This window comes from Chiroxiphia lanceolata, chromosome 9 (genome assembly GCF_009829145.1).
Source record: "Chiroxiphia lanceolata isolate bChiLan1 chromosome 9, bChiLan1.pri, whole genome shotgun sequence".
In the NCBI taxonomy this organism is placed as follows: domain Eukaryota; kingdom Metazoa; phylum Chordata; class Aves; order Passeriformes; family Pipridae; genus Chiroxiphia; species Chiroxiphia lanceolata.
Window position 1 is genome coordinate 14,589,963 of NC_045645.1, and position 22,887 is coordinate 14,612,849.

At 36.0% G+C, this 22,887-nt stretch overlaps 1 protein-coding gene across 1 annotated transcript; it reads left to right on the top strand.

The window, feature by feature from the left end:
- The first annotated feature begins 701 nt into the window (after positions 1 to 701).
- On the top strand, positions 702 to 21,422 carry MSH4 (mutS homolog 4). Its single transcript, XM_032696693.1, has 20 exons — positions 702 to 966; positions 3,049 to 3,213; positions 4,003 to 4,166; positions 6,776 to 6,886; positions 7,643 to 7,758; positions 8,175 to 8,348; positions 8,760 to 8,932; positions 9,697 to 9,764; positions 11,576 to 11,650; positions 12,075 to 12,139; positions 12,709 to 12,878; positions 13,719 to 13,855; positions 14,300 to 14,403; positions 15,244 to 15,368; positions 15,638 to 15,838; positions 16,471 to 16,589; positions 17,107 to 17,235; positions 18,695 to 18,869; positions 20,185 to 20,273; positions 20,583 to 21,422. Exons 1-20 carry the CDS (start codon positions 702 to 704, stop codon positions 20,766 to 20,768), a joined length of 2,811 nt encoding a protein of 936 aa, XP_032552584.1. The 3' UTR covers positions 20,769 to 21,422.
- The last annotated feature ends 1,465 nt before the right edge of the window (positions 21,423 to 22,887 follow it).

The following is a 22,887-nucleotide window of genomic DNA, read 5'->3' on the forward strand; positions in this document are numbered from 1 at the left end:
TGCATGCCTGTTCTGAACGGGTAGGAGGGGGCCAGTATCTTTCAGATGCCAACTGAGGAGCTGCACCTGATGGAGTTGCTGTCCTGAAGCTGAATAGTCATCAAACTGCTTTTGTCCACAAGGAGTTGCGGCTGACTTCAGTTTGGAGTGTTTTATAATGCAGGTGTATTAAATGCCAGAGACAGAATAGTGCCTAGTGAAAATGTTAATTGAAACAGTTTTAGTGGTGTATATTACATGCTAATATACAAAGTAGTGTTAGTGTTCTGAAACATGCCTAGAAAGAAGCACGTTTGAGACAATTACACAAGTAAACAAGCTTTATGGTTATTATGGGGACCTTTTTGTACCAAAACTCTTGAGCAGGAGGAAAACATCTGTGAAGCTCCCGCTGAAACGATGAAGAATTAATGCAGGACAAATTATGTTTAAATGCAGTACTCCTGCTGGAAAGAGCATAGCAGGCCCTTTCCTCGCGTTCCTCTGCTCCTTGCCTATTTATAGTGAGTCCCGCTGCGGCCAGCAGCTCTGCTTACTGCTGTATCATAGCTGCACCTCGACAACTTCCTTTCTTTAACCCGGTCCCGCGCCCATCCCGACCCGGCGGCTCTCGGTGCCGCCGCTCCGAGCAGGGGCGGTGCCGCCGGCTCCCGGTGCCGCCATTCGGAGCGCGGGGCGGGGCCGGCGCTGAGGGGTCGCCCATGGCGGGCGCGGGCGGGCCCGGGGCGCTGTTGGCCCGTTCGGCGTCCTGCCCGAGCCTTGGCTCCTCCACGCCGCGCGCGGTCGGTCGGGCGGAGCGGACGCCCCGCTACACCCTGGGGCTGCTGCAGACGCCGCGCAGCTCGGTCAGCACCGGCGGCTCCTCGGGCGGCGCGGCGCGGCCGGGCAACTCCAGCGGGGAAGGCCTCGCTCCCGGGCGCGCCGCCGGGAGCAGCGGGGCGAAGGCGGCAGTTTCCGATCGAGGAGGTGCGGTGTGGTCTGTGCAGGGGTCTCGATCTCCTCCTTTATCCTCCTGCCCCCTGTGCGAGGGTCTGGTTCCGCAAGAGCTGGTACAAGCGGTGCTTACTGACAGGGGCCAGCAGCAACCCACCCTCTTAGCGACCTTTTTTTCATTTAGCCTGCCAGAACGATGGAGTTCGTTAGCACTTCTGTAAATAAATCCCTGTTTCTTTGGATGGTAGTATCTGGGTTCCCTGGTAGGATCGATAAACTGGTTTGAATTGCTGGACAGTATTTGCTTCACAGGAGAGACTTTGAACCACGCTCAGTTGGTGGGTTTTGGGTTTGCGTTTGGTTTGTTGGTTGTTTTGGTGTTTTTGTTGATGGTTTTTGGTTTTGTGTTGTTTGGTTTGGTTTGGTTTTTTTCCTGGCCTTTGAAGTAGTTTTAAGTGCTTGTCATCCTTGATGTGTGGTAAGAACGTTATGGTCCTACAATGCAGCGCAGCTATTTGCCATACTTTACATAAAGCTACTCCCCGAGGACGAGACACCTCAACAACCGCATAAGGAAGATTTGTGCATCAGTAGGTCGGTCACAGGACTTGGTACTACTATCAAAGTCTGTTTCTTGGCAGGCAGAAAAAAAAGTTAAAGTTGAATTTTTTTTAGTGGAGAAAAACTATGAAAATAATTAGAAATTAATTTAACATTTTGCTGAAATGCATTCCGAAGTATATATATCTCCATTATACGTAATTGGAAAGTAGGAAAAAATGGTTTTGGATAATGTACACGATTACTGAGGAATCCTAAAAAAACCCAAAATCCTCAAATTAGAATGCTAATTTCAATAGGGCATAACTTAAATGTTGGTTTTAAGAAATACATATGTATGGCTTGGTACATCTGGTCTTAAAATTACAGTTTTCCCCATGTTATGCGAGATTCAGGACCTTCTGAGAGTGAAGTCTCTTCTGCCAAACTTCTGAGAGAACTTATGTCAAAATCTTAAGTGAATACTATTTTTTAAAATCATCTGTATGCATTGCAATGCTGATTTGTCCACTAAAAAAAACCCCAACCAGTCTGAACTAGTATTTTTATTAACTGTCACAGTTTAAGATTAAAAAAATGAACAAAAAACCCCACCTTGCCTCTCAAAAAAACCCCCAGACAAACCCCAGTACTATAAATATTTTTGTGCCAACTGACCATGATAAAGACTCATGCGGTTAAAGAGTCATCTGAGAAGAATACTGAAGTATGTTGTCTTGCTTATCAGTTTTTAATGTAATATAAGACACAGAGACATTTGAGTTTATCTGTCTTTTAATACCTGGAATTTTATAAGTGTTAAGTGGAATAGCTGTTTATATTTTAATTCAGTTTTTTATGTTAAAAAGCAATTATCTAAACTTGATTAAGGATATGATGTTTTCAGTCATCTTGAGAATTGAAAACAAGTAAATTATTTAAATAATTTTTAGAAACTTAATGTTCTGAGACAAAGATATTTTGCAGGACTTAAAAATGTAGATAGATCTTAAATACATGTGTAAAAGAAACTGCTGTTAAAAAAATGTATCCCAGATTATTGTATGATTTGTGAGAGTTGATCCCCATAGATTCAAAAGGAGATCATGCTTAAGTGATTCTTTGCTTTCTTTTGTTGCTCTGTTTTTTGAAAGGAATGCTCAGCTTTTAAAAAAAAAGATTTTCATAAATGTGTGATTTTGGATAATGATTTTAAAGGTGACAGGCAAATGCGACATAAAGCTGACATAGCATTCTTTCATAAGTCTAGAATTCATTAGAATATGAAATTGTTAACTTTTATTTCAGTCCAGCAATGTAAACTATTAGTTTTTTATTGCCTCTGCAAGTAATGCCCTTGTAGAAAATAATCATATTAATGCAAGCTTGTTTTCAAAACAGTCTGATTTTTTTAATTTCATTTTGTACTCTGGAGAGCTTTTATAGAATGACATTTTGCTGCAATATTTCTGCTAAGAAAAATGAAGCTTTGTAAGCTGTATATTTGTATATTATTTTCTGAATAAAAACTTGTTGTGTCTTTTTTTGTAACTCACTTCTTTCTCCCTTCCTCAGAATCATATTTTGGGGACAAAAGTTCTTGTGTAGAAAATGCTAACACATTGAATCTCACAACTTCTTCTTCTGTGCGAGGCCTGAATAGCACATGTATTGGAAAAACACCCCTCTCTTCCAGTAGATCTGTTTGCAGAAGCCATACCCCTCTTATGGGATATTCCGGTAAGACTGACAGTTCTTACAGGGAATAATCCTACTTACATTCCTTATGTTATTTTCTTAAGTACAGTTTAATTTTTTGGTGTGTTAAGATACTGAAATACATTGAAATACATTTCAAAACACAACACAGACTCTGTTTTGTACTACAGAGGATGCTGGCAATGAACAGGAAAATACACCAACAGGAAAATACTACTGTTTTGGTATTGCATCCTCTTGTCACTTGCTTTGCATTCATGTATGAATTATCAATGTAGTTAGAATTCAGACTTTTTTCAGATTGTCCAAAATTTAATTATATGTGTAGACATGTCAGTGGACATGAGGTCACTAAAACTGAAGAGCCCAGATTCATGCAAGTCTCTAATTGGGGCATCTTTTTAGGCTTGTAATGCATTGGACATCACATACAATATCATTCTCAAATTTCTTGATGCAAGTTTTATGCATTTTATGTTGGCATCTTCAGAGGTGTAGAGCACTAGTTCTTCAGAACACTTACACAGCTCATTGGGGGTACATTTTGCAATGCTTTTTATGAACAAAGTTGTGTTCCAGGATAATGATGCCTCGTGCCATGTTATGTGTACCTGTGTGCTGTGCAAAAGTAGTGGGATTTAAAGTGAGTTGTTTCACAGTCTGACTAATGATTGAGTTCAGTCTTCAGTGTTCCTGAAGCCTACCTGTGTCTGTATTTGTTTATTCTCACTCTATTGTTTGTGATGCTCCTTGATCAATCTTGCATTGATCTGTATTGACTGTAACTGAAAATATGCAACTGTTTTACAGTTACATCCTCATCTGCAGTCTCTGCTCATAGTGTTGCATCAGTTATTGTAGCTGTAGTAGAAGGAAGAGGCCTTGCCAGAGGTGAAGTCGGAATGGCCAGTATTGACTTAAAAAATCCTGAGATGATATTATCACAATTTGCAGACAATACAACTTACGCCAAGGTATTTTAGAGTCTAATTATTGTGACTTACTTTCTTGAAAAAAGCTTATGACTAAAGGGAAATTAAATGTCTAGCTTGTGGAAGAGATTTCTCAAAAGTGAAGGTAACAAGTTCTAGAAAATGGGCAGTGTTGAAAGGGCTGCTGTTTTTCTTTACTGTGCCTCAGTTTTAGAGAGGAAAGAATGTTTTTGCGAAATACACTTGTATATGGGAGTGAGATGCCTTGCTTTGAAGAGCATTGGGCAATGTATGGTAGTAGAACTTGAAAATATTTTTCATCAGGCAAAAGAACTCTGAGAACTGACCTGCATAAATGTGTGTGTGTGGTAGAGTAATTACAGGGCTGGCTTTGGTTGCAGAAATATTCCTTCTCAGTTTGAAATGAAATTCACTCAATTTACAGCCAAGTGTTCTGCTTATCAGCACTGCATATTCTACATTAATTTGGAGAGTAGTCTCTCTGGTTTATGCAGGAGCATTAATGAAACATCTAATGTAATGTTTTTGTTGTAGTTATACATGCTAGAAAATAATGTGGCTTGTAGCATCTTTGCAATATTCAAAGAAACAAAAACTTACTTAGGAAGGTAAATAGCTATGACTCAGGATATAAACAACCATGAAATCTGTTTACTAAAACAGAGGTTGTATAATGTTATTTTTTTTTACCTTGCTGCTGTTAAGGCTTATCCTGCTCTTAACACACGTAGCTACGTATCGAACGTGGCAGCTACAGAAATACTGCTGTAATGCACAGTACTAAAAATCAAGATTATATGTGCCTTGAAAATGAGATTGCTTGAGAAAATTTGGACATTCAGATGATCATGTGGCAACCTGACAATTCACTTAGAGGTTTAAAAAAGAAAAACTGATTTGCTTGTTAGTAGGAAAAAATCTTCTAGTCAAAAGAATAAGACTAGAATTCTGCAAGGAAATGTCAGATTTTTTTTATGGAAATGGTTTTCTAATTTTACTAATGATTTCATAACAATTGCAGTTACTTCGAAGAGTAAAAGGCTTTCTTTTTAGCAAGCAGTAGCTATTTTTCTGGTCTAGAGTTTCCCCTGTTCTACTCTCTCAGGGTTAAGAACTGTTATTGTCCATGAAATTTATCTTTTTCAAACTGAGAAGTATTTTAGCTGCCCAAACTCTTTCCCCACCCCTCTACTTTTTGTTTTGTCTTGAATTTAATGATAAAATGCAATTACTTCTCAGAAGTCTTTCATACCTTCTCTTTAAACTCTGATAACATGACTCTCTTCTTGGTAAGTTATCATCTTCTATGACAACCTGTCAGGCCGTGGCCAGATTGTTCGCTGTTGTCCTGTCTTACCATTGTAAAAGCTGGTGTTTTTACTTGTAGAGATGTGTACTTAATTTTTCATTTAGATTACTGAGTTCTCCATTCAGTGCACATACCTGATACTGTATTCACCATCCAGTCAAAAAAGAAGAGATGCTGCTGTACAACTGCTTTTTCCCAAATGCACTACACGGCCTAATTTCTTGCCTCAATCTCTAACATGTTTAACAATACTATCAATACTAATTGATAGCATACTACAATAACACCTTTAACAATACTAGCACACTTTAATGATGTCTATCTGCTGATCAGCTTTCTTACACTGTCAGAATCCATGTTTTGCTAGTGATTGGTATCCAGCTGTATTTTCTCTTTCTTATGCACCCTTTTATTTTTGAATGTTCTGCAAATTAATTCAGTGAAGTTTTGTTGTATTCTTTAAATTCTTCAATATTTGTTTTAAGTGTTGCATCTCTGAGAATAAACTTCCCAATTACTAGGAGACGTGAAGGGCAGTGACAACTCTCCCACCCCGAATACCCTTAGGTGATTTATTTTGTGTATTTTTTATGCTTGTTCACCTTTCCATTGGGACATCATCTCTCCCTTCTTTCAGATCTTAACTTCTAAGCCCTTAAAATATAGTCTGTTTTTTTCATATTTCTCCCTTGAGAATTTGTGCATGCTGGTATAAGTGAACATAAATGCATAATGATGTTTGTCCTTTCTTACACAGTAAAAAATAGAAGAGCACGTAATCTACTTTAAATCCCTGCGGGAAGTGTGTAACATAAAGCTGGTTTAAATATGCATGTTTTTAGCCATATTAAGACTGATATCAATGTTACAAGAGGAGGTTAGAACAAAATCTAAAACGAGTCTCAATCAAAAGAGTAATAGTATTCAGACCTGTTGCATTGCTTCATCTTCCAGAGCACCATTAACCTTTCAGCTGCAAGCCCAGAAAGCTGCCATCTCTTGAAATAAGTCATCCTCCCATCATAGCCATGGAATATAGTTTTGGATATTTGTCTCTTGCTTCAATGGCAGATATGGTTCTCTGTTTAAATAATGGGGGATAAGCTCTAGTTTTTGTTTGGCTTCTTTTTTAAATTTAGTTTTATGTATATATAGATACATATGAATTTGACTCATTAGTGTAGAAGTTAGCAGAAAATTTGGTCTTCATTTGCAAGACTGGAACTGATTTTAAAATATTAGGGTTCTGTATTTTGTTAATGCTGGTTCTTTATTGTCTAAAATATTTTAGATTATTTATGGTTTGTTATTTTTTGTTCAGGTTATTACTAAACTCAAGATTTTAACACCATTAGAAATAATAATGTCGAACACTGCTTGTGATGCAGGGAACACAACAAAACTGTTCAGTCTGATTACAGAGCATTTCAAGGTGAGATCTTAAATTTCATTCCATGTTTTAGGGTTTTTGCTGGTCAGTTTTATATGATTGTTGATTTGAGTGTTTTGGACAACTTTTAAAATGTTAAATGCAGACAGATTTTGTTTTCTTTGATTTTTGGGTCTAATTTTACCATGGCAAAGAATAATCAAAATGCAGCTCCCACAGTGCTACTTCTAATCCTGACAGTTAAAGACACAAGTATATTACTGATTGAAGCCGAAAGTTCTGAATTTGTGGCGTTGGGTAATTTGAGTAATACCGAACCTAGGAAAGATTCAGAAATTAAACAAAAATCCAGCATTTTCTTTTGCTTCTCCCTTCTTCTCTCAACCTGATAAATCCATGGGGCTGACGTATCACAGAATTGGAAAAAGAGCATTGGCAGGGTAAAAGCCAGTGAGATGACCCTAGTATATGTAATTTATGAGTTTTAAAGCCTCAGAACCTTTATAATTACCTGTAGTAATTACTACCTGAATTGCTTCATGCCTACAGAGCTGATGGCCTCTTCATGAGTCTTCTTCTACTTCTAACCTCTCTCCTCCTTTTTGCTCATAAATCACTGGTGTATCTGTGTTGAGTTACGCTGACCTGCCTCTGCGAGTGAGCTCGAGTGAATACTTGTGTGAAGGCAGACTGCAGAATCAGTTGATAGATTTCTTAGGAATACATATCACTAGAAAAATAGAGACGTCTGTCTGATGTAACTTTTAAAACTATTTACTTTCATCCCCGTCTTCACAGAATGTGACTTTTACAACTGTCCAGAGAAAATACTTCAATGAAACAAAGGGTTTGGAATACATAGAACAATTGTGTGCATCTGAATTTAGCACCGTTTTCATGGAGGTTCAATCAAAGTATGTTTAAATAAGGAAAAGCATACTGTGTCCAGATAAGTTTTTAACAACTTTTTACATTCTCACTACATGAGCCTTTGTCTTGTTGCAAAAGTTAGAAAATCACAGCAGAGCTGTCCTTCTGTTTTGCCATCTGGTGTTTCTGGTATATCTAGAAACCTTAATAGAAAGCCTGTTGTAGAATAGCGTGGTTTTTTTGAGTTTCTATAGCTTTCCACTTTGTCCTTTTCATTCTTCCCTTAGAATATATGTTCACTGGACATGTGTTAGTGCATGTTTGAAATATACTGCTTTTTCAGTGCTATTAATCCCAGTAATTGTCAAGCAGAAGTGTGAATGTTATTTCTGTCGTGCATGGCTTTTGTGATATTTCAATAGCACTATTCAACATTCATTAAAAATTGTTTCTTTCCTAGGTATTACTGTCTTGCAGCTGCTTCAGCTTTGCTAAAATATGTTGAATTTATTCAAAATTCCGTTTATGCTCCTAAATCACTCAAGGTGCGTTTCCAGGGGAGTGAGAAAACCGCAATGATAGATTCATCATCAGCACAAAATCTTGAGCTAGTAATTAATAACAGAGATTCTCGGTAAGAATGCTGTTATAAAGTTGTATTTCACTAAGCTTCCTTGACATTTGTGTCAAAGAGCTGACAATTATATTTATTTCTGTATGAAAGAATTTACATACCATTCAGAGCATTTAAAAAACATATTTGGACAGAGAAATACTACTACAAAAAATGAGGAAAATACTAAGTAGAAATGTATTTCTAGACTTTGGAAAATTATATAATTGAGGGCTAATATTATATTAAATTACATTATCTGACTTGCTAAACTGCTGTAGTTCATATAATATGTGTGGCAAACAGGAAGATGCTGAGCATCCCAAAAACACGCCTCAAATTTGTAGGATACTCTTACCTGAAAATGTGACTTGACATTTACCATCTTTTTTTTTGGTGGGTGTATTCTTCAAATCTATTTTATTTTCAAAGGAATGGTCACACACTGTTTGGGATCCTAAATTACACTAAAACTCCTGGTGGAAGTCGAAGACTGAGGTCCAATATCCTGGAACCTCTGGTTGATGCTGAAACAATTAACATGAGACTGGACTGTGTTCAGGAATTACTCCAGGATGAGGAGCTCTTTTTTGGTCTTCAAGCAGGTAGTAGTTTATTTTTTAATACCTAATATTATATTTCTTGTTAAACATTTTTTCTAATATGGGGAAGTATGTCATGTGACTCAATATGTTTGAAAAGTGTTTTTTTAATGCTCTGTTAGGTGACATAGTGGACACTTAATTTTTTGAAGTAATCTGTAATATCGTAGATGTGATATTTTTCTCAAGTATTTTGCTAAGAAAAGTGAATTTCTCTGATGAAATGTGTAGAGGTCAGGGAGCCCATAGCTTTTTCGAAGAATTGGAGTTCGTCTCTACCTCTGTGGCTAGGTATGCACTATGTTTGATGTATACAAGTATACATAAATTACACATTAAACAAATAAAGACACTGCTGAAGTAATACTTGCGTATACATATTTTTTTCCTGTTGCTTCATAAAACACAGGGATCCAGAAAAATGTAAAATACAATGCCAGAGTATGAGTTAGTCCACCTGAAGCTGGATCATGTAATCTTAATCTGTGAAATATGATTCAGTCTAAGAAAAAGAATATTTCTGAATTGACAAATGTCTACTTATATAATTATCACTACATGGTTAGGTATAGTAAATGTAGTTACGACAAAATAATTTAGATAGCAGCTATTTTTAACCTAGTTTTTACCCTGTAAATAATTGATGAAGATAGCATGTAAGAAAAAGATTAGCATTAATATCACTAAATAATTGTGTGCATTAAAAAAAAAATAGGTTTTATTATGATTTCAGTTCAATTTCTGATGTGTTTACTTTTGTTTTACAGTTATCTCAAAATTCCTGGATACAGAACAACTACTTTCAGTTTTGGTACAAATTCCAAAGCAGGATACGGTATGTTTCGAAATACACCATGACAATCAATTATCTGGTTATAACATGCAATATATAAATGTGATATCTATAAATATACGTAATACATTAGAAAAAAAGCTGCATCTTAAAAAGACGTGGAATAATGTTATCATAGATTAAGTTTGTCTCTTACTTTACAGCAGTAGATGATTCTTGTAGCAGAATGTTAGAAAAATTCATGTTTGCATCAATATTATATTCATCTTAATTTATGCAAGTATACTTCCAAAAATGTTTACTTTTTCATCACTCCCCACCTTTATTCTTTATAAATGTACATCCCATTCGACAGTACTCGGATGAGAGAGAGGAATTTTCTTCACATCAGCATCAGTGGAAAAAGTGCATGGTGATTTACAGTCCTAGTGACTGTTACTTTTCAAAGCAAGATTATTTTTTTCATCAGACTTTGCCTTATATATCACTCTGTACGTTAAAACATGTGATACAAATACCAAAATAGAGTAAGTATATATCTGTATGCCAGCATCATAGATCTATACAACTCTCTCACCTCTCAGTGTCTTCTCACATGCTGACTCTACTGCTTAGATAAAGGACTTGTCTAATACTAGTTAAAGAAATCAGGTACAGACTCCAGCAGGACTATAATAAATGCAGATAAATCTCTTTAATGACATATGCAAAACCCGGAATGTTTATTGCTCCCAGCTTTCCTTGTAGACATCTGTAATGTGAATGAGAGATCATTTGTATGACTACAACTATCAGACTGGATGCTTCTATGTATGCTCAGGGCCATGTACACCAAACCTTTTACTGCAGTGTTTTCACTGTTGACTGGTTCCAATGTAGCAGAGCCCACTATCCACACAACAGATGTGTTCATTCAAGTGCTAACTCAGTTGCTTTTATCAAACACTAGATTAATGCATTTAGTATGTTTCATTCCTATTCTCCATAAAAATTTTCATTGTAAACCTCCCACCAGTTAACAGAAGAGGTGCACCTCTGAAAAGCCTACAGTTTCAGTTACTAAAGTGTGAGTGATCTGTTCAGCGTGAGCATTCTCTCATCCTAAGGAGGACTGTCAGTTGACAGTCTTGCTGAGATGTGTTACTTGAAAAATTATATCACTGGTGAAATCAAGTACTTCTTCTTACAAAGTTTACATATATAAGCAAAGTAAAGGTATCTGGACAAAATAAACCCAACACAGATTTCCTTAAAGACCCTCTTGTCTCAATCATGAAAGATCCTTAGAAGTTGGTTCAGCATCCAACTTTTGGTAGAAATGAGGGCCACCTACTTTGGATTACTTGATTACCCATCTGAAGAACAAGTTCAGCAGATTTTGTGCCTGACGAAGTTCTGGGTATGTGACAAATTGATTCCTTCTCTGAGAGGAAGAAAGTAGCAGTACTTTTAGTTCAAATGAGTTTGCAGGAAATAGGAAAGTTAAACTAGGGCTGGTCCACTGACATAGCACTTAAGTCTGTGAGTCTTCTGTATACACAGAAGATTAAAAGAAGTTTTCACAGCTTGGGTTAGCAGGGTGAGTCAATCATTAGACTTAACCTTTATCAGTGCAGACATGAAAATCTTAGCTACTGATGGGCAAACTGTCACAGTAGGCAATGTAAAATTTAGGTGAACATTTATTTGTGCACTTACTAAGTTGTCAGAGTGAGCTTATGAAGTGTTTTAGGAATTTTCATTAAAGATATAAACCAGTTAGAGTTAAGAATATGAGTTCTACTAGTTCTTAAGTACTTTTTTAGACAGTCAGACATACAAATGCCTCAAATACTTGGAAAATTTTTCAACAGGTTAAAACCGCTGAATCAAAAATCACCAATTTAATCTACCTGAAGCATACTTTAGAACTTGTGGAGCCTCTGAAAGTAAGCTTTGTCCTCATCTTTTTTTTTTTTTTTTTTTTTTTTTTTAGTAAAGTACAGACCATTTTGTCCTTAGTTTGTCAATTTTCATAGCATATGGAATAGATTACCTTAAGTTGGAAGGGACCAATAAAGTAAAAAAAAAAAAAATGTGTTTTGCAGAACACAATACTTCCAACAGTCTGTTGATTCTTAAGCCAGTTGAAAATACACATTTGAGGCTGATACTCTGAAGAGCAGGATTCCTACCATTACCTGAATAATTGATGTTATAACAAATATTTAACTGAAACTCCTGCTCAGATTCCACAAAGTACTTAGCAACTGCTGATAAGCCTCACTGATAAGTGAATCCAAGAACTTTCAGTCCTTTAAAAAGTCTACAAAAAGAAGTAACCGTTCATGTTCATATTTTAATCTTCAACAGGCTGCTTTAAGAAGCTGTAACACACAGCTGCTAAAGGCTTATTACAATTCTCTTGAAGATACAAGGTATTTAATTGCAATACTTGAGCTAGTATGTTAGAAACTCATTTTAAAAGTGCCTGTAAGCTTAAAGGTGTTGCATCTTTGCTTATCTATAGTTACAGGTACAGCTCAATTCTTTTGTCTAAAATCTGTTTTTAACGGTCAAAAACTCCAATTTTAACTAACAAATACAGGGAAAAAAGCAAAGGAGCTAGCTATGATACTGCAACTGCTGATGAACTGAGCTCCATTAGAAATAATTCTGAAAAGACAAGTAGTGGTTTCCTAGAGTCCCCATAATAATGCAAAAATCAACTCTTGCTTGTATATTTGAGAAATAATTTACATCTCTGGAAGATTATATCTTTGGTCAGACTTAGGTATAGTATCTTTGGTCAGACTTGGGTATAGTCACACTTCATTCTGAGGTGAAAATAGTAATGAAATGTAGTGTTTTGTTTTAATAGTAGATAATTAGCTTCAGTTATTTGTAATACTATTATTTGCAATACTATTTGTAGTTTGAGGATGATATTGCAAGTAAAAATCATCAGGTATTATCTGTTTAATTAGTGATACAATTAATATTGCAGATTTGGAATCATGCTTGAAAAGATTACAACTGTAATTAATGATGATACAAGATACACAAAAGGATGTCTGAGTATGAGGACCCAGAAGTGCTATGCTGTCAAGCCTAACATCAATGAATTTCTTGATGTAGCTCGTAGAACATACACAGAAATCGTTGATGACATAGCAGGTATTTAGACAGTAAAATTTTTGGTTTTTTGGAGTTCAAAGTACATTGCAGCTGGCATATAGAAGCAGTGTAATCATACATGCTATGACTTTTGCAGAAGTAAAAAGTATTTTTGTTAGTGTAAATTGATTGTCATTGATAAGCTACTGAAGTTCTTTTGAGATACTTAGTGAGATGCTCTGTTTATAGATAAAAACTCCATTGTATTTTAATGAAGTTGAACAATTATATTGTGATTCCTATATTGAAAGCTCTGTTGCCCCTTATCCTGTATAAGTACAAAAAGTCTGAAGTAATGTAACAGAATTATTCCACCTAAAGCATTCTGCATAAAACCTGTAAATCTTTGGTTTAGCTTCTTCATTTCAAATATCTGAGTTCTTGGTTCTTTATATTTTAAGCAGTCTTGATTTCTCTGTGGTCTACCTTTTAGCTATATTAAGAGTTGGAAAATAAAAACAAAAGGAATTTTAGCATGATGTGTGTTATTGTGTTATAGTAACTTTCCTGTTTAAGTCAAAATAGAAGGAAAAAAAAGTCTTTTGAAATTGATTTCCTTTTTTTAGTATAAAATGTTGATTTCTAGCTAAAGGACCATCTTAGTTTAGTCTATAATTGGAAAACTAAAAGAGCATCAGAAACTTTAGCGCCTGTCATTTGTTGTGAACTTCCTATTTCCTTCTAATCCTACATTCACACACAGTGAAAAATACAGATGCTACTGTTTTTTACTTCTGAAACCTTCCATTAAGTATCCATTAACAGTATCCATCTTTGTACCCACACAAGTATGTGTATGTACCTGAAAGTATATAATTTGGGTTAAATCTTTCTTTGTAGGTATGATAACGCAACTTGCAGAAAAGTACAACCTACCATTGAAAACAAGTTTCAGCTCTGCTCGTGGATTTTTTATCCAGATGAATGCTGATTGTTCAACATTACCCAATGGCCAGCTTCCTTCAGAATTTACAAAGGTATCTGTACAAGATATGTTTTTTCATAATATATTTGTATACTCTATGTAAAATATATATATTAATAAAGTACACACTATACTGTAACAATCAAAATAATTTCAGTGAAGATAGCTAGAAGTAAATGAAGGTTTAATTGGTATGTTTCTATAACTACCCTATTTTGAGTTATAGTTAATAGTTCCAGTTATAGTAAGAAATGTGCAATTACAAGCAATTATGTAATGTGTAAATATGAAGTTATGTATCTTGCTGATAACTGTTGTCTGAAATGAATTTTTAATAAAAATTTATGGTAAAAAAAAATTATGTGGTAAAAATGAAACCAGATGTTGTTCTTTCTCCTTTTTTGCCCCCCATACTGTTCCCAATTTGTTTTTTTAGAAACTGTTTTTCTCTCTGATAATAAGGCAAGTTCTTATTGTTGGTTTCAATTCCCCGTAGATCACTAAAATGAAAAATACATATAGCTTCACTTCAGCAGATTTAATAAAAATGAATGAAAGATGTCAGGAGTCCCTGAGAGAAATATATCACATGACCTACTTGTAAGACCTGTTAAAACTACTTAATATTTGCTAACTACATTTATTTTCTCCAATTAACAACTAATTACAGTTTTTTTTAAAGCTATCTTTCTGTTATGTCTACTTACAGAAATAGTCCAAAGCAGCACTGTTCAAGTGTATGTTCTGAGACAAAAAAAACAAACATAAAGTGTGTATTGTATTAAACATGATTGGAAATATACAGGCATTTATTAATAAGGTTGGTCATCATATTAATTTTTATGAGTGAATTATCTACACAAAATGGCACAATGAATGCCATTCAATGGCACAATCAATTTTGCATTAATAATGCAGTCTTTACTTCCAATCAGTTCCTTGTATTTAGAGTGGAACCGTCTATTTCTGTATCTTGTCCTTGCTGCATGTCATGTTGCTCTGCTGTCTGATTGAGAAGACTTACTAAAGTGTAATGTTGCCTGTCAATTAAATGGAAATTCTTTCTAACAGCCCTGTAGGTTTTTATTAACATGAAGGTCTACAGGAATTAGTCGCATTTCACGTGTTAATAAAACATGCTTGATTCCATAGCTATATTTTTAGTTCATTCTCTTCGTGAAGCTTTCATATGAGCTGTTGGTATTTGAGGTATGTGTCTTGTGTCTGATGGCAGGACGGGATCTGAGAGGATGGTATAAGATTTTAATTTACTTCAAAGAAATTTACACATGTACTCGCATCTGGCAGATGTGATTGCGTTTTATGAGTGACTTTCTGTCCCAATGTATGCAGTACAAACATCATAACTCCCTTATTTCTGTAAGTTGGATAAAGTGATGGTATGTGCCATGCAACAGCTAAATCAGTGTCTTATTTCAGAATAGTGTGTAAACTACTGAGTGAGATCTATGAACATATTCATTGCCTGTACAAGCTGTCTGACATTGTGTCTATGCTGGATATGCTGCTTTCGTTTGCCCATGCCTGCACTCTTTCGGATTATGGTGAGTTCCTGCCTTGGTTCTGTTATGGGCCAGATAAAGAGCCTTCTGTTGGAGAATAACCGGGCTGTTTGGTCTCGTTCTGTTTCTTTTTGTGAGTCTCAGTAGTCTTTAGTTGAGTGTCTCTGGTTTGTCTCCATTGTTTGACATCAAACAATAGAGTTTGACTTTGGCTCTGCAAGAATTAACTTTATTTCAAAACATACTAGTTCAATAATGTAAGGGTTTTCATACTAACTCCACAGTGTTTTATATCTTACTTTCTCTTTTAGTTCGTCCAGAATTTACGGATACTTTAGCAATCAAGCAGGGATGGCATCCCATTCTTGAAAAGATAGCTATGGAAAAACCTGTGGCTAACAACACGTATCTGACAGAGGGCAACAATTTTGTCATTATTACAGGACCAAATATGAGTGGAAAATCAACATACCTAAAACAGATTGCACTCTGTCAAATTATGGCACAGATTGGTGAGTGAGAGTGTACAATAGTAGTAATCTTCTGCAGCACATTTTTTTTTCTGGCTAAAAATTTTTATAAGGTTGAATGATTTGGCTTCTAGAATAACATTTTATCTAAATAAAATAGTAACAGGTAATTAGTAGTCTATTTGCTCCTACCAGCTTTTGTGTTGCTGACAGAGGAGACTACAGGTTTTGCATCTGCCACTGGAAATTTACAGGGCCCATCTGTATACCTGGAAGACTCCCCAGTCTGTCTTTAGAGAAGCACAGCTGTATGGTCTTAATTCTTTGGACCACCATAACTCAGTCCAGCACCTTACACTAAATTGATACTAAGTGTCCTTGAAGTATTCTGGTCAGACATTTATTCTCACTTTTTCATTCCTTTAGACTGACATAAGCTTCAGGCATATTATTTCTTAAAGGTTTTTTTCATATGCTTCTTTAATTATTGTATCCATATAATAATTTTTTCTTATAAAGTCATGGTAGAACATAATGTTATGAAACTTTATCAGGTAAGGTGCATTCTCTACTGTGCATGAAAACCAAGTGTAAAACTATTTTTTTTTCCCCACTGACATATTCAGGCAAATATCACACTGATAAAAGAAACTTACATTTTATTTGCTTTGTAGGTTCTTACGTCCCAGCAGAGTATTGTTCTTTTCGAATTGCAGAGCAGATTTTTACCAGAATAGGTATGGATGATGACATAGAAACAAATGCATCAACATTCATGAAGGAAATGAAAGAGGTATTGAACATAGCTAATCCAGGGTCGAAGGCCCATTTTTAATGTTAAGCTAATAGAAATTATACTGGTGTATTTCTACTGAAATAGCGTACTTTGAAAAGTAGTCCGAAATCCAGCCTTCATCTCTTTGATAATAAACCACAGAAAACCAGGTATATCTTAAATTAAAAGATATTACAATGTAAGTAAGAGTCAGTGCTCTGTTTGATAGCAGTTTCAACATTTTTAGTTTTGCTTAAACCTTAAATGATTATTTGTAGGGGCCTAAGTCCTCTCAAGTCCCTCTCCCAAACTGATATAATTTTGAAGGAATGTGGTATGTTCAATGGAAAAGAGAAAGAGTGCTGTAGTATTTGCTTGATCAGAATTGACAGCTGTTTGAAAGCTTTGAAAGGTAAAAGTTGTGTATTTGACAAGATTTTTAAAAATTTTTGCAGTTTCATTTAAATAACACAAAATTTTGCTATTTTTTAAAAATGCCTTTATAGGAATGATAACACATTGAATATTTTCCTAGATAACGTACATCATACAAAATGCTAATGATAAATCACTCATCATAATTGATGAACTTGGCAGAGGTACCAGTGCTGAAGAAGGTATTGGCATTTGTTATGCTACCTGTGAATATCTGTTGAATTTAAAGGTAATTCTGTTTTGAAAAAAAAATTAAACCTTAGAATTATGTTGTCATCCTGAAAGTAAATACAGTATTTTCTCATAATTTAACATCAGTTTGTAGAGATTTCTTGCCTAAATATGATATTTTTCATCATGGGTGAATAATAAGAATTGTGATGATGGAAAAATGCTGACATAAGCTGCACTTCTGTTCACTGGTTGGTGTGGTTTAACCCCAGTAGCCGCTCACTCGATCCCCCACAGTGGAATGGGGGGGAGATCAGAAGGGCAAAAGTGCAAAAACTTGTGGGCTGAGATAAAGACATTTCAGTAGGTAAAGGAAAGCTACGTGCACAAGCAAAATAAGAAACTCACTTCCTATCGGCAGGCAGGTGCTCAGCCATTTCCAGCAAAGCAGGGCTTCGTTACACATGACTGGTACCATAACTCTGAATGTCCGTCCCTTCTCCTCCTCCTTTGCAGTTTTTATTGTGGTGTTGGATGCTCTGAGATACCCCTGAGGTCAGCTGGGGTCAGCCATCCTGGCCATGTCCCCTCCCAGCTCCTCGAGCACCCCCAGCCTGCTCGCTGGCAGGGCAGGGTGAGGAGCAGAGCAGCCCTCAGTGCTGTGCAAGTGCAGCTCAGCAGGAACTAAAACCTGGCTGTGTTACCAGCACTGTCTTGGTCCAAAACGTAGCACAGCACAAGTTTCTATGAAGAAAACTAACACTAGTCCATCCAAAACCAGTACACTGTGTCACCATATCTTTCCAACTTGCTGGCGAGCTTGTATTTTTGTCAAGAAAGAGAATAACCCAGTCTTTTTAGTTTTGTTTAGTACAGCTTTATGCTTCAGTGTTAAAGGTGAACCTCTTCACCTAGAGGTTACCTTTCAAAGTAACAGTGGTAGTTCCACACAACTTCTGAACTGGTCGCAGAGGTTAAAGGCTTTAAAAAAGGGGATTATGGTTTTAGATGGGTTGAAAGTTTCACCTCTAGTATTACTAGTTATGTGATCAAGCTCAGGTTGCTGCTAGCTTTTTAAAGTAAGTGTGCAGGTGTTTGTTTTTCCTCAGAGTTTATTCAGAGTACTTTGTGGGCTTTTTGGTTTGAAAAGCTCAGATATTTTCTGTCGCTTATACTTTGGATAAAGCATTCCTTGAGAGTATTAAGCAACCATTTGACAATCATTCAAATTAACACTAGTCAGATTTTGTAAGCATAATGGATTTCCTTTTGCTTCTGTTGTTGTTTTCCTCCTATTGAGAAAGGAGCAAGAGAATCCCCAGTTGGAAAAGATATACTGGCCAATGGTAGAACTCATCACTTAAAGATTTTAATTTGCTTTAGTAATTTGAAGATAGCTTTTTGGTGGTTTGGAGGAAGACCTGGACATCTGTCAGATAATTTAATGTTTCTTATTTATTGTAATTTATTTCAGGATTATTTCCAAAATAATTTTTCTTTCTTATTTCCTTATTTAGGCATTTACACTGTTTGCTACACATTTCCTGGAACTGTGTCATATGGATGCCTTATATCCCAATGTGGAAAATTACCATTTTGAAGTGCAACATGTGAGAAGCAGTGCTGGGAATAAAGAGAAAATTGCCTACACTTACACACTTTCTAAAGGATACACAGAGGAAAAGAACTATGGTAATGGATTCTGCTGTGGAATACTGTTTCATTTATTAGGCATGGAAGAGTACTTTTTTGATGAGAGTTTCTGCTGAGTTTGTATCTCTCTCTTATCAAAGAGAGATATAGAGATCTGCAGATCTCTAGTGTGTTCCAAATACTTGTGTGTTCTAAGTAACCATGTAGTAAGATAGTAGTTTCGGGAAGTATGAAGACTTTACAAGTAATTTCTTAGTGAAAAAAACATTTTACTAATGTCAGTAGCTACTTGATTCATGTCTGTTTGAATGAGTTGAGCCACTATGGGATTATGGGTCAATAAAGGAGTGAGTGACAGTAAGGCATAGCTACATGTTTTAAAGATTTACAGAAATCTGTATGTTTCCAAATACTAGATTCTGATGTTGAATCCTACATTATCTACACATGACTTTTGCAAGCTAGTGGTAACAGAAGACTAGAAATTATTCCAGTCGAGCTTCAATTAGCTGGACTTAAAACATTTCTTAATTGTAATTTCAGAAGAAGTTTGTTTACCTTTGGCAGCACAGGCTCAATTTTAGGTGCTACATGACCACTAAGTCAGAAGAATTGTATGTTTGGAGAGTATTCTCAGAGAAGAGGAGACCTTTAGAAGCTCCGTGTTGGTGTCTTGGCTTTAACTTACTTGAGCAAAGTTGCATTCTAAGAAAGAGTGCAAGGGCTCTTCATGACCCTTTTTCATTTTTAACCCTACAGTGTTAAAGCACCAAATGAGCTACAGGCTTTCCTCAGAACATTCAGGGGCACAGGCAAAGGAAACAGTTAAAAAATCGTGTTAGGGCGCAAAAAATACATCTCTTTCTTACCCTGAGTATCTGGAAGTTTGGCTATTGCCAACAAAGTAGAAACTGGAACATGACATCCATATTCACTGGATGTGTGGATTTAATGGAGAGTGCATTTAGCACAACCTCAGTATTTTCTGGCCTGCCAAATTAAAAAACTAAACTAAGAAAGCTTTTAACACCACCATGCCATTATTTTCCCTTTCACCCCTAATGTGTCTCATTCTACCCAGTTACAGTATTACAAGCAGTAACTTCATGTGGAGGTGTATTTTAGAGGTAGCTTTACAACAAAGTAGATATTTTATTTTGTAACTCTCAAAACCATATTGCTACTAACAACAACAAATAAAAGGACACTAAGAAAAAATGTACAAAAATTATTTTAATAAAATTTAAATCTTCACCCTTTAAAAAACTAGGCTAAGTTAATCCTGGAAGATATAATGTGGAAGGTAGAAATAAAAATTACATCAAAAATCCTGACTCATGTTTTATATGTTTAGGATTAAAAGCTGCAGAAGTTTCCTCCCTACCATCATCTGTAATTTTGGATGCAAAGGAAATCACAAATCATATTGCAAAACAAATTTTGGTATGTAGTAGAAGATTTCAATGCTGTAATTCACAGTTTTTATAAAACTCAAATATATTTTCAGTTTCTGAAAGGATTAAAATTAAAATTTGTATTTCTGGAACCAGTTATAAAAGGTTATATACTGAAGGTCACTGTTAGGTGACAATAGAAGACAGCTCTCAGAGTAAAGCTGTATTGGATGCAATGTTTGTATACAAACCCAGAATTGGGAGATCTAAAATAGGCTGGAAAATAGCTAATATTAGTATTTTAATAATAGAACATAATTTATCTCGTATTTTAATGCATGTATATTTTTAAGAACAGCACAGGCAGAAGAGCACTCCTGAGATGATGAAGCAGAGAGCTGTGTACCATTTAGCAATGAGATTGGTTCAGACTGCCAGAAACTCTCGATTGGACCCTGACAGTTTGCGGATATATTTGAAAGGCCTGAAGAAAAAGTATGAAGCCAGTTGTCCTGCACCTGGAAAAAATTATGAGCAACAGTAATGTGTAACAAAGGCTGTTGCTCTAATTTTTACAACTGCAAGATGATTCTGGTTGTTCCCCCATAGTATTAGAAAACACTTTTTACATGGTTTTAAATTTTTAATTCTTAGTCTAAATTATACTCACTAGTGGAAGACCATATCCTTTTTCTTTTTTTTTCCCCAGAACATACCTGGAATAAAAGCATTTACTTCTATGAGGAACACAATTCTTTTTGGCAGTAAATTATATAATTTTAGTTATTTTAGAGACCAAAAAAGTTATATAATATTGAGTGTTTTATAGATGATATATCTGTTACTACAGTTTTTACATCTGATACAAAAGATCTTGCCTAAGAAAAAGCACTTTGAAACAGATGGTCCACTTGTCCTGCATAGGCAAGCTCTACTTGCACTGTTGAACATGCATCCAGAAATCCTGTTGTTCCCTAAGTCAAGAAGGGTTCTAACTCCTGAGTCATTGTGTGTAATCTAATGTAATATAGGCAGTACAAGTCTACTGCCCCTCGAGAATTGGGCAACCAGAGCATTTTTGTAACACAGTGAATTACACAGTAAATTTTGTAACAATAAATTACTGTGGTATTGACACTGTTGATCAGTTTTTGTTTAGAAAGTGAGTAACAGGAAATCAATAAAAAGTTGAATATCATTCTTCCTTGATTTTTTTTTTTAGCACTTCATTGTGTGACTGTAATTATGTATTCCAGCTTGAAGGAGTTTATCTTTTCTCACTACCTTCTAACCAACTTTGGCCAAGAGGTCTTATATATTTCTCTTATATGTGTGTGCGTGTGTGTGTATAGAATTTATTATGCATATACCTGTAAAATGGGTGATATAAAACAGTGCAATATCTAATTATTAACAAGAAATATATTTTTATTTATAGTTGTTTCCTTTTTATGTATCTACCTTTGTAAATTTACCAGTGCAACAGAATAATTTGTAGTAGGCACACTGTGATTTTTTACCTAAGAGGATTTTTAATTGATTTAAGCTATTATCTACAATTCCCCTCTCTTCAGACCTTAAATGCTGCCAATTATATTACTCATACCCATCAGTAATACCATATTTGTTGTCTACCCCAGTGAGGATCATGGCAGAAAAAAGTACTTTTGTGTTCAGCTCTCTTAACAAGAGGAACCAGTTGGCAAGTGATACATGTTTTGGCCATTGAGTGCAGAGGGTGCACATCTCCTTGTTGGGCTCAGCACCGCAACACCAGGAAGAGCAGTTCTGCAGGTACCTGCCTGGGAGCCTGGGGTAGTTTGACACCTGTCTGTGGTGGTTGACCCTGTTGGGACTGAGGGCACAGACTCCGTTCCAGTGCAAAAACGAAGAGCTTTGTTTAAGAATGCATATACTTATATACCCTAGGCAGAATAATAGGTAATTCAAGCAGAACAATTGGTAATTTTCTACTTATGCTTACTCTTTCAAACTACATAATTCAGCATATGCTTTAACAGATACAACTAACTACAATTCTTAGCAACCAAGGTCCTTCTTGCAGTCTTGTGTCTTCTTCTTCCGTGTCTTCTCCTGCTTACTGTTCCCACAGCTTTCTGCCAACTAGTGCAACACTGTCCATTGTCCCGGGCCCAAGGGACGTGACACTGTTCATCTCCATAATTCCCCCTTCTTTGTTTATAATTAAAACAGCCTTTAATGCTTTGTCTGTAGCTCGTTGAATGCATTGCAAGAAAAGCAATGTGTATTGTTTTCTGTAGACTACCTCGCCCTTTGCTCATCATGGCCTATGTTTTTAGGCAATTTTTTCGCACACTCTTACTGTCTTTTCCCACTGTTCTTCAGGTACTTCCCACTGATCAGGAACCAGCCTTTTCTTTCCACACACTAAGGCTACTATGTTAGCTTCTGTAAGTGGGAGCACTCGTTCTCGTGGGTCACAAATTCTGCAAAACTCTCGTCTTCGAGAAGAGGCACAGTACCACTTTTTGTCACACGCCTTACACTGACACAATACCCAGGACTGGTGGTCAGTGGTATGACATTCAATACAGGGTATAGCAGAAGGCAAAAGTTTTTCTAACCACCAGTTCTCTAGGCTATCATGTTGCCAATCTAGGGCTAATAACCGTATGTTTCTT

Bases quoted from the DNA above. Each gene is read 5' to 3' on its own strand.
- MSH4 (XM_032696693.1), top strand. From the start codon at position 702: ATGGCGGGCGCGGGCGGGCCCGGGGCGCTGTTGGCCCGTTCGGCGTCC. The intron at 3,214-4,002 runs GTAAGACTGACA...ACTGTTTTACAG, and splicing joins CCCTCTTATGGGATATTCCG to TTACATCCTCATCTGCAGTC. The intron at 15,839-16,470 runs GTGAGTGAGAGT...TTTGCTTTGTAG, and splicing joins TCAAATTATGGCACAGATTG to GTTCTTACGTCCCAGCAGAG.